The sequence below is a fragment of the Chiroxiphia lanceolata genome, chromosome 3, assembly GCF_009829145.1.
Source record: "Chiroxiphia lanceolata isolate bChiLan1 chromosome 3, bChiLan1.pri, whole genome shotgun sequence".
NCBI classification, from domain to species: Eukaryota; Metazoa; Chordata; class Aves; order Passeriformes; family Pipridae; genus Chiroxiphia; species Chiroxiphia lanceolata.
Genome location: NC_045639.1, coordinates 76,826,543 through 76,838,674, shown reverse-complemented (window position 1 = coordinate 76,838,674; position 12,132 = coordinate 76,826,543). Strand labels below are relative to the sequence as shown.

At 36.4% G+C, this 12,132-nt stretch overlaps 1 protein-coding gene across 3 annotated transcripts in view; it reads left to right on the top strand.

Annotated features, from left to right (window-relative positions):
• FUT9 (fucosyltransferase 9) overlaps window positions 1-12,132 on the top strand; it is a 90,560-nt gene that overhangs the window by 65,720 nt on the left and 12,708 nt on the right. Inside the window, exon 1 of one of the 3 annotated variants that reach the window (XM_032683649.1) lies at window positions 962-1,035. The exons of the other annotated variants lie outside the window; for them this stretch is intronic. Within the exon in view, the coding sequence (XP_032539540.1) occupies window positions 1,005-1,035 (31 nt within the window). The 5' untranslated portion in view covers window positions 962-1,004. Of the gene's footprint in view, window positions 1-961; window positions 1,036-12,132 lie in introns of those variants that run through there. 3 annotated transcript variants of the gene reach the window in all.

Below are 12,132 nucleotides of genomic sequence, written 5' to 3'. Positions count from 1 at the left end.
CATGCTATAAACAGACAATAACACCCACAGCAATCTTATTAAGACAAAGATTAGCAAATACAAGGGCTAAATTGTATTCTGTTTTCAAACATATCAAAGCCCTAAAAGACTAGCATTTACATTCTCCTTTTTTACTTTTTTTTTCCAAAGACATTTTAAACAAACCTTTTGTGATGAAAATGAAGACACTGTTTGAACCAACAAAACCTCTACATTTTTCTAGTGAAATGAGAGGGTAGTTTTTAATAGCATGATATACAACAGTTTCTAAAATCTCACTTTCAAATGTGATATGAAGCATGTAGAAGGCATGGAGAGGACAGAATTTGCATGTAGAAGGGATGGAGAGGACAGAGTTTGAATGTAGGAATGTAATCACTTAATATAATCCCTAGGAACTTTATAAAATTACCCCTGGCATAATTTTTGAATTTTTAGGTTCTGGTATATAAGGAAAACATTTGACCTATGGGCACTTCTGGAAATATTTCATATAGAGCCTAAAGAGTCAAAGTCTCATTGGGGATGACTTAGCCAACTACTTCATGTTCTTAAGTTCAAACCTGTGGGTCATTATACCCTCTCAGCTGCTATGCAGCATTCCCATCTCTGGAGATCCCTGCACCCCTGCACCCAAGCTGTCAGTGAAGTCTTCAGCATAAAAGTCTACATATTGGCTCCTGAGATCTGATGAAACCACACACCTTTCTACTGTGACTGAGCTTTCAAAAGCCCAGGGACATCCTATCACCCTGCTAGGATTCTCAAATCAAAATGTGTTCTCCCTGTACTACCTCACACCACCATTTCTGGAATGTGACTGAGCTTCACTAAACTCAGCATGGAGAGAGAGGAAAGATATCTGTTTGACATGTAACTGAAAATGTTAACATATGATGTCACAAGATGTGGTTAAAATGTGTTTTGTTTCAAGTTTTAAAACATATATTTAACCCTTCTGCAGTCTGTCACATGAAGCTGCTGTATTCTAGGAAGCACCACAGATGGAAGACTTTCCACAACCACAGTGTTCAGGTGAGGTTCACTTTCTGCCACAGTAGTTAAGTATTCAAGTCTCACCTGTGATGCACAAAGACCTTAATTTCTACATTCCTCCTTACAGCTTAGTTGTTAGGTTTCTTTCCTAGAAGATAGGAATCCAAATCAAACACAGATGTTATTTGGATTTGATTATCCTGTTCTTCAGAACAGCATTATAGACAACTGCTTCTTACATCCCTACCAAACCAAAAAGAATTGACCTTGCTTCATCCACTTGCCTCCAAAAGAGAATGAATAACTCTACATCCCCCCAAAAATAAGAAATAAGCATCTACTCTCCCTCCCAAATAGTTATTTTATGAATTACTTACTGAGAGGTGTCTCACTTTTTTAATGTGAAAGTAGATTATACAACCAGCTTAGAAGACACCTGACTTTTAGAATATTGAAGTCCCAATTAAAATGCCTAGGTTAGTTTTGAAAATAGTGATGGATTTCCAATGCATGCAAATGGCAGGTGCTTTTACAAAGTGCTTTAGTCCTTCCACTAATAGTACACTAATGAATTTCACGGAGCTTACTGTTTTAACTTCCAGAATTCTGCAACATACAGCAATAGCCTAAACTATACCTGTTTTCAAAACCATTAGAATGTATTAAATTAATGTGGCCATCACTATGAGACTCAATTTGTAAGAGTTAATAGTTTTTTTCTGTATAAAGGAGTTTCATTATAATTCATTATATTTGTTTAATTTTTAGTCTAAAATTAAGTGATTTGTTTATACTTCATGTAAAACAGTTATACTATGTAAGAAGCTTTCAAAACATACTTTTATGTATAATTCTTTGAAGAGGGAAATGGAAACCCTTTCTGACCCTTAATATTTAATCTTCTCATTGTCACAACTTCTTTTTTTCTTAGCTCTTATTTTTTAGCTCCCACAGAAAAAGAATGCTAAAAAGAAATAGAAATTAGAGTCTTCATTTATCCTTATTATCATTATTACTAAATTTATAAAACAATATTGTGACTTTACTAAGAGCATATTCTTACAGATTTTCAATGGACAACTTCAAAGTTAAGATAGAGAAGAAAGAATTACCTGTGATCATTGCTGTAATTCATATGTCATTAAAAAGATAGCTCTGAATTGGAAATCATGTTTTGGGGACATAATCTGAAGTAGCCGAGAGAAGAAAACTAAAGCAGGAAGTTGGGGTAACTTTTGTCCTAGAGACAGTGAAGTCCATCACAACCAAAAACTTTATAAAACTTCTCAAAATATTTCTTTGTTAATGTATTTCAATAGCAATGTGCCACAATGGCATAAATACATCAATAACATGGACTAAGAAATTAACATGGGACAGATCTCCATAACACTTTTATTTTCTTATGATTAGCTGCTGCAGTCTTATTGGTTTCTTTGGATTTAGATCCATGCCAGCTAAAAAAACATTTGAAACATCTCTGAAAGTAATGAACAGATGAACAGAGACTGCTAATACTTTCTACTCCTATATTTCAGATAATGAAATGAAAGATTGGACCATTTTCCTTTGAAGAATATATCTCTGCTTAACACTTGCTGTTTTATAGCATATCGATTGATTTTTCACCAAGTGGCTAAACATACAGCATACAAAGGGAGAGAAAATGTAAAAGTAGTACCTCTACTGCATATCAGCCAAGGGTGCATTTTCCTCTGTACCGATCAGTTCCATCTATCATATCTTCATATCATCTTGAGACTAAGAACTGCTTTTTCTGGGCATTGAAGTCATACTAGAATAGAAACTGTGTTTTGCCAATCTAGAAAACTTGATGTCAATAAAAGAAAGTGAGCAAAGTCTTTGCGCACAAGTGCTATGCAGTGTATATGCACCTGTACGTGCCTTCTGTGAGCAAAGTGATGGCCTCATTGCCATTTTGTGTGAAGTGATAGAAGGGCTAAGGAACTGTGATTCATAAGGACTGTCATAATGTATATGCTGTATAAAATCTATGCTGTATAATGGCTCTGGCCATGCTCAAGAAGTGAACCAGCTCTGCTCTGCATCAGTGCAGTCAGCACTCCCATGCTGAAAGGTTGGGTGCATTACCTCAGGTAGATTACAGATTGTGCTCACATGATAACTGAACTAAACTGGTGTACTTTGGTCTTATTTGGAAGGCGAACATGTTCAGGTTATAATCCAGCAATATGGACCTACCAGAGATGCAAATCAGAGTTTCTTCTGCAATCAGTACAACCTACTTTATACACTTGACATGACACTGAGATTAGGAAGAAATTTGATAGATAGCTTTTTGATTTTTAGTTTTCCAGTCTGCTGAATTTCATCTGCACTGACTTGCAAGCCCAAAGCTGTCACAGATCACAATTACTCACTTAACAGAGGATTCAGTCAGTACAAGAGAAACAGCCTTGGTTACATGATAATTTCTGTATGTACCTTCAGAAGGCTTTACAAAGAAGGCAAATCTCTTTAGCTTCATTTTATGTTTGAGGAAAATAAATCAGGCATAAATCTGACTTGCCAATGTCCCCATCACCTGTCCCACCATTCAAGCAAATCATATACAATGTCATCATCTCTCCAACTGCTAATAGGTTGCCCATTTCTAATCTCTGTCAAAGTGTCATCATAGCTGCTCTTTTATGGTGGTCTAAAGTATGCCACATATGTAAAGAAATTAAATGATATTTTGAAAGTGTAAATGAGTTTACACTGAAATAAACTTCTCCCTTTTAGTATAGAGGGAGTTTTTATTTATACAAGATAAATCTTTCTTCATGGTAAAATTTAACACCAGTTCAATCATTATGTTTTCCACAGTTTCTGAAAAAAAAAAAAAAAAAATAAAAATGCTTGTTTATAGGCAGCAGTGCTGTCTGATTATACCAGCATTCCCAAACCCATGGTGTAACAGTCAACAATCCCTCGGGAGCAATGTTAAAAACTGATACATTGATTAAGTAGTAAGATTGGCAGTCTAAGGAAAAATCTGTGGAAGGGACTAGAGTGTGAATGTAAAATACGTGTACATTTGGGATGACTTGCTGCAGATCAATGTCCTGTTCAGCGTAGACAGTTCTGATGGCTGAGGATGAGGTTTTTGCCCAAAACCAGATCCTAGATCTGAGAACTCTGTAAACGTGCCATTTTTTTTTTTAATAGAATAGAAAAAGAGACACTTTATTTTTTTTTATGTTTCAGTATATCTTTCCCCAGCAGAATAGAAGTATTCCATGTATTTTTGCAGTTTCACAAAATAAACCCATTCTTTGTATTTCTAACAAGCTAGGATTATTTAGAAATGTTGTTCTACTTCTTGATTGCAATAATGCTACTTCCCTCATCAAAGACATTTTGATTGGAAATCTGCAGTGAGAGTCACAAAGGACAATGTTGGTGTAATTAGGATGCTAAAGTGACAGTGGCAGAATGTTGGTTGAGCTGTGGGAATGACACTCAAATACTGGGTTTCATACTCTGTATTTACAATGGCAGTACACCTTCAGACATGTTTTGTGATAGCAAACATCTGCCACCGTTATAATAGAGAAAGCAGGGCTTAGTATTCAGGCAGTAACAACAACTTTCAAAGCTGCCAAGCAAAAGGTAACGTTCTGATGACTGGGGACCAGGAAAGCCCACATTTGTGGACATCTACCCGTATCTTTTTGCCCTTAGAAAAAAGTCCTTCTGTTACCCTTTCCCAAGCCTCTCTTTGGAATTATTCTGCTTAAGAGACTTTGATGGAAAAGTTAAGAGAGAGAGAGAGAGAAGAATTGCCTTCACGGTATCATTTATTTATTAACCTTCTCTTACTTTGATTTATCTAAGTGATTTTTCTCCTTGGCAGTGACAGAAGGAATTACTTTAGTGTGTTTCACTCATTTTGATAATAGTTATTCTTTATATTATTCTGTGGCTTTGTTTATTATGCTGCTTTTTACGGCATCATAGCTTGACCAGTTTGGAGTACAGATATCTTGATAGCTTAGTGGTCATATTTACACTGTGGCCAGCCATTAGGGAAAGTTTGAGAACAGTGTTTCCCAATTCTATAAACCTATTGAAAATTTACAAACATGTATATATATATATATATATATATAAAATATGAGCATATTGAAAGTGGGCTCCAGTGTGGAGCCCCACTAAAAGTAAGAACAGGACCTGAGCCAGCTAGATGTCGAGCCAGAGCAGGGCTCTGGATCAGGCATACCGAGGAACGTGGAAAAAAAGCAGCTTGGTGGTTCAGAACAGCATTGTTTGGTGACACTGCTGTCACCTGCCAGTGTCTTCCAGATGATGTGAGAAGCAGGACAGAGAGGGAACTGGGGTTGGGAGCAGATAGAGCTGAAAACAGTCAGAAGAATATAATGCCTTTTATTTCAAATTAGGTATTTGCACAGTACTCTACACAAAGCCTGCAATCATAGGTCCAGACAGTGTATGCAAAATACCAGTGTTATAACCAAATTCATGGGATTTTAGTAAATGCTCATTAACTGGATAACAATTACACCTGAAAGTGTCAGTGATCTAGATCCTGCAGTCATTTTTAATTTGGAGTGTCTGCTGCTGAAGGAACGAGGACTAACTCTAATCATGAATAATGAGCAGAGCGAGGCTGGTATGAAATGCATGTAAGATTAAGGAAGAAGTCTATAGGAAATGGCAGGGATGTAATGCATGCTGCACCATGTCTACATGAAAGTAACTAGCACCATTAGTGAATACACTTGTAGGCATGGAAATTAATTCTGCATGGTAAAGAATATAGTAAAGCCATGACTTCTCCAGTTCTGATTTGATAATACAGAATAAATAGCACAGTAGGACATCTATATAGTATGTCTTTAACAGAAAAGTAACTATCAAGAAACTGCCTCTATTCTGACACCTTTACTCTGGGCGAGGCTGGAGATCCTGTCTCTCCTGCACACTCTTGAAGTCTTAAGGTTTCCAGTTATTTAGCATTACTTGTCTGACTTCTGATAATATTTTCCCTTTCTCAGAGGAACAGTACTAGGAGAAAAAAGATGCACTGCTTCAAAGTCCTTTTCTCCCTGTCTTCTCCCAGGTCCTTATTCCACCAATTTCCATGTATGTAATAATTGTTGCTGGATTAACACGCTTTGGCCTATCAAGAACACTCAAAATTCTGTTGATATGCCATAAAATAGGTAAATGGACAGAAAATAGCAAACTCTAAATGATGACAAAGGATAGGAAAAGCAACATCAGTAGTGTTATTTGGATAGTTCAGTAAGTCATTAGAATGTTGCTGGAGCTGACAGATTTTCTGAGTTGTTGCTAATTCTGAGAAATGGAAAGGGAGTAATATTGCCCCAAAAAGAAAAGAAGTAAAGATGAAAACAGGGTCAGAAGAATGAGGAAAAAGGAACAGCAGAAGTAGAAGGGAAAAAAAGAAGAGAGGGGCAGTCAAGAGAGGGGGTCAAGGCTGTTGGTAGGAACCGTGATGCCTGAGGCTGTGACCATGAGGAGACTCAGAAGCATTGTACATGTGCATGCACATTAGGCAGGTCCTTAGAGGTACCCTTACCTGGGAAGCATGGTACTCCTCTGGGTGCTTGCTGCTAGAGTAACAGTTGCTGGATTGTCTCCTGATAGAACTACTAATTACTCAGGCTATGTCTGTATCAAGGTGAGATGCATTTCTCCCACCCTTGCTTTCCTTTAGAAGGTAGTTCAGTTGTACAGCTTATGAGAAAGTTGTGATGCCGCTGTCCTGACAGCTTGTGGCATGTATACCTCTCCTCCAAGTCTGAAATCTTCCAGCCATTTAGGGAACCAAAAATTGATAGCTGGAATGACTTCTTGTCCTCTGCAAAATTTTTAATGCTGCAAATGTTCTCTTTCTGTTCAGGGCAAAATTGAACTCTTTCAAACCATTCACTCCCTAATGAGGTCCTCTGACATTAAAGCAGCTATGGGCTTTCCTGAAAATTTGTTTAAAATATGACAAAAATACATGCCTGAGAAAATGTTAACAAACCCAAATTTCTCAGGGTAGATTTTTGGTTTGACAAACTGATAATGGACAAAAAAAAAATTAAACATTTTTTGATCAAGTCTCTTTGAACTTTCATAGATCAAAATATAGTTTTATGCACAATGCGTCAGAATTCAAAATTGTTTGAGAACCAGTTTAGGAAGAGAGAATAGGAAATGAAGGACACTTAATTCATCTTATCCAATGAAAATAAGAAAGTAATTTCCACCATAGTTTATAGCTACTGTCCAGTTTCTTCTGAGTTTGTTCTCTGCTAGCAGAGAAAAACAGGTTATACCCTGCAGAATTTTGTAAAAGAAATTTTAAAAAATTGCTCTGCATTTCAAATAATTATAGCTGTGGGAAGGTTTTTATTTTTCTTAAATTTTTTAAATCAAGCTATTCCAAAGCTAAATTCTGTGCCATATTTGCCTACACACTATCCCTTTCATGTAATTTCACTTAGAAATAGCAGCTAAATAAAACAGTGATGTAAAATCCCAATGGAAAAATAGATCTAGCTAGAGTAATCATTTTATCAACACATCAGCTCTGCAAAACTCTGTCTTGCTTCCTTGCACAAAATGACAATTTAAAGTATCTTTCCAGAAGTCTCCTGGGAGATTATCGTATTTTATTCTCTACTTAGGAAAAAAAAAATCATAGAGAACCTATTAGAAGTCTCCTAGTGAAATACTTACAGTTCAGTTCAGCATTATATGCCAGTCTCAGAGAAGCTGAAATGTAATTTATTTCGTTTTACTTTCATCAGCAAGTAAAGGTCATCCATCCCAAACCAGCTTTTCTGGATGCACACATTTCATTTGTTATCATTTTAAGTAACACAGAATGCAGTCAAATTCCAATATCTGTCAATCTCATGCAAGTTCTGTTAAATAATCTTTTACTTTCTATTTAACTGCTTGTACCTTGAACATTGAATAAATGCTTGCTTGGCATGCAAACAAACAGCTTAAAGCAGAAAGACTGCTTTTAAAATGTAAGGAATTTTCTAACTATTTAATGATTAACTGAAAACTACATTTTCCAGTTATTATTAAATTATTTGGAATCTATAAATCTTCTGCACATGTAGCTACACCTCTACACATCCAAAGTAACTCAATATTTAAAAATACCCCTCTGATAGTCAAACATAGTCTTTCTCCTTCTCTGTTGTAACAATTACTAATAACAGGTGTCATTGAGAGCTCACTAGGAACTACAAACAAGCACAGAAATAATTTGCAGACACACTAACTATGCTAATTAGGCTTACAGCTAGTATGTCTTGTCAGGTTATTTCTGCTTCTTTTGCAAAAATACCAGGTCTTGGCATATTTAGTTATTCTTGTGACTTTGTTGCTATGGTTGTCTGCATTAGTGATCTGCTTTGGAATCATATTGCAATTCTGAAACAGACTCCCTGGCTACTTCCCTTGTCAGTCTGGTGGTTCAGTTCTTTACATAATTTAGGTGTGCAAAAACTATTTTCCTTTCCAAGATGAAGGAGTGAGAGGCATGGTTTCAAAACTTCTGCAAAAGTTCATGAGGATATTCAGCTCCAAACCAAGAAGAGGGCTGGGCCACTCTGGAGTCCTGTAGCATGAACCCTGCCTGCATTCAACCACAGAACTTCTAAAACAGCCAGAGCTCCTACAGCAACCTGAAAAGGTTCTCATACTTCATAAAGGGCCATCCATTTTATAACATGCTATATATGTTTTCTTCTTCACTACAAGCTGCCACCAGAAACTACATCTTCAGGGTGTTAGCCATTTCTTCACCATGCAAGAAATAAAATCCTGAATTCACTTCAAATACATGCTCAAACAGATTGACATAAGGTAGAAATGACATCTAGGTTTTCAATCTCAAGTTTCTAATTAATATTTCTTGCTTCTAACAGTTTGAAATAAGGAAATTTTTTGTGCTACATGTTTAAGGGAAGCAAAATACATTCCGTTACTATGTATATTACTTGTGGTGTATGTATCTATTACGTAAGCACACATTAGCTGCCATCTGTTGATTAAACCAAAAAGGAAAACCAAACCAAATTACAAAATCTCCTCCCACCTTCACATATATTGGTACAATGCCTTTGTTGTTCTGTCTTGGCCAAACTTTCTCTAGTGGTAAATCAGTCTGCAGGATGAATATATCTCTGGAAAAAAACCCCACCTCTATTGCTGAAGGTCCTGCGACATGATCTGGTTAGTAAGAGAGTGATCCTACACAGAAGCTGTGTTCTGCTGCAGATATATTTTTCAGCCAGGCATCCAGTCTCAGCACTGCTAAGGAAGCAAATTGGATGCGTTCAGGTCCTTGCCTCACTCTCACATGCAGAACAGAGCAAAACAACTGCCTCTATGAGTACAGAATCATTTCAGTAGAATAAATTCCCACGTATTCTACTTACACTTTAATCTTCCCTTTTGGCATTGCCAAGCATAATTTCAGAACAATAAATAACAAAACCAGATGCTAAGGTGTCAGGCATGACATAGGAACCTGAATAACTCAGAAAATAATCAGAAAATATGTAGAAAAAAAATCTTTGAAAGACTTTATTCTAGCATGTCCTTAGAATTTTTTTAACACGCTCATAAATCTTAGACCTTTTTATTGGCTGCTAAAATTAATCTACTAGAAATAGTTGGTTGAAAACAATTATATCTGACTTCTTCATGACTCAAAACCTAAAAGCGAAGAAAACTTGAAAGAAACTGACTGGTAATAAAAAAGAAGCTGATGATAATTGCTGATGCTGAAAATGCAAAAAGGGACGGAATATGAATGAAAACTAAAATGGAATTTTATAATCCTTTATCTTTAAAACTTTCTATTCATATAAGTTACGTCAATAAACATGCTTGTTTGCTTAATGGGGAATAAATCCACCCCATTCCCCCATGACATATTTCGTCAGCATTCTAGTCTGAGTGACTGCCTTCTTTTCCCTGATAGAGTTTTTCTGAAAGTCTAAAGGCAGATTTCCCATCTCCAGTTACTTATACAGAGGTCTCGTGCATCTCATGAGATGCAATCTTCAGGATTGCAGGGTTCGGCTTGCTGCTGTGCTTCTTGCTAAAAGAACTATTTGAGAACAATGCCTTCTTTCTCACCCTCTCTGATAAAAGGGTCAAGATATATAAGAAAGAAAAAGATCTTATTTCTAATATAATAATCCCTGTCTCCACTTTCTGCCTCCTTTTCCCATCCACTCCTCCTCGGCTCAGTGCCTTAGCGAATTCAATGCTCTGTTTTCCTCTATTCTAATTGCCAGGATGGCAGTAATAGTCACTCCATTGCCCCCTGCACATTGCAGAGCAGTCACTATATTGCTGCTGTCACATTGTGGCACATCTCATCAGGGCAACACAACAGGAGCACATCTCATGAGGACCACTGCCTCTCTCCACAGCCAGCAGCTTGGGCAGTGGTGCCCGATACATTCATAAGGGTATGTGTGCCTGTGTATATTCCACATATGCACAGGTGTATTTAAGGGTGTGGACACAAAGAAATATAAAGCATAATTGATAAACACATTTCAGGGAACCTATGTGCTACAAATGCCATATAAATAGTGTGTGTGTATATGTATATACATATATATAAGTATGTATTAATATTTATAAAATGTTGCAGGTGTGAAAACTGAGAGTCATTTCTAACAGGTGATTAAATCTTTCCTGAAGTTACAGACTGTGTGTGCCAGTGTATTTATCTGTATAGGGGAGAGTGTTTATTATTTATACCTTGTTCAGCATTTAAATTCCCTGAGCTCTGACTTACATCTCTTTTGTTGTCTCCTGGGTGGCCTTAGGTTTTTTACTTCTAAGTTAACTTTAATCACAAAGGAATAGCTTTTGAGTCCTTTTTTTTCTCTTCTTCCATGTTGCTGCCATCAGCTGAAAGAACAAAACCTTAACCATACTGAAATTAGTAGAACTTTTTCCAGTGTTTCTGTGAGCAAGATTTTATCTCTGATACTCCTTATCTTTCAGCAAATCTAGCTTTGTTGATAGAATTTCAATTTGTAGTTCTGCAAAACAGATGTGGTTTTTCTTATTTTAAAGATCAAGAGGTCATTGACTTTAATCTGATTAAATCTCCCATTTCCCTATACTAATTTGCCTCATCAAGAAGGTTAGGATGTGTTTTCAGAGATTTGAAACAAAGATACATAACAAAGATATCCGATATGAATAAATGTAATATGACTATTTTCTAGTGAAGTTTGTTTGAAGGAAAATATTCTGTCCCACAAACTCAACTGTTTTGATGCAAATTTAAGTCATAGTTGTCAAATACCTGTTCAAATTTTCATGATACTGCAAGAATTACTTTGTCTTTCTAGGACTTGATTTCCACCCCTTCTTTACTCCACATAAGGCAGTTTCACTAACAATTTTGCTTGTAAAACTCCAAAAGATTCTTTAGGAAAAGGCATTTCAAAAGTGAAAGTATTGTTATCACTAGAGCAGCGTTTTACTTTGCTTGCATGGTTCTTTCAATTGGTACAGATTTTAAAGTATTTTATTAAAGAAGGGGAAACTTCATTACTCTCATGCCATAGGTATCTGTGAGATATAAAATGATAAACGCCTAACTCAAATTAAATTCCACTCAACTAAACTCAGGTTAAAGTGATAGAAGAGCTGGGAAGTCCTCCTACCACTTTGTTGTCTGTCCTATGTATGAGACTCATCAGGGTACCAGAAGGCTCTAATTGCCCTGGTAAAACTCTTCTGTCCTTCAGCAGACCAATGTGCTTGTCAGTGAGATAAAGAATTCCTAACATTGTTATTATTGTTTTCAGTTAAACTCTCTTTATGAGAACTTATGATAAATATATATTCTAGCAGGAATTCTATTTACTTTGGCTGAGAGTAAGTCTTTGTGGTACTTTAACATTTGTTTTGTAGGACATTTGACCTCAACTGACCACACAGACCAAAGGCTGCACTCAAAAACTAGGTTTTTGTGCTGAGCCTTAGCAGGTCTAGTCCTTAGCCCAAAAGCTTCATTAGGATGACTAGACCACCTATGTAATGTAGGAAAGCAGATAGGCACACACCACAAGCAGT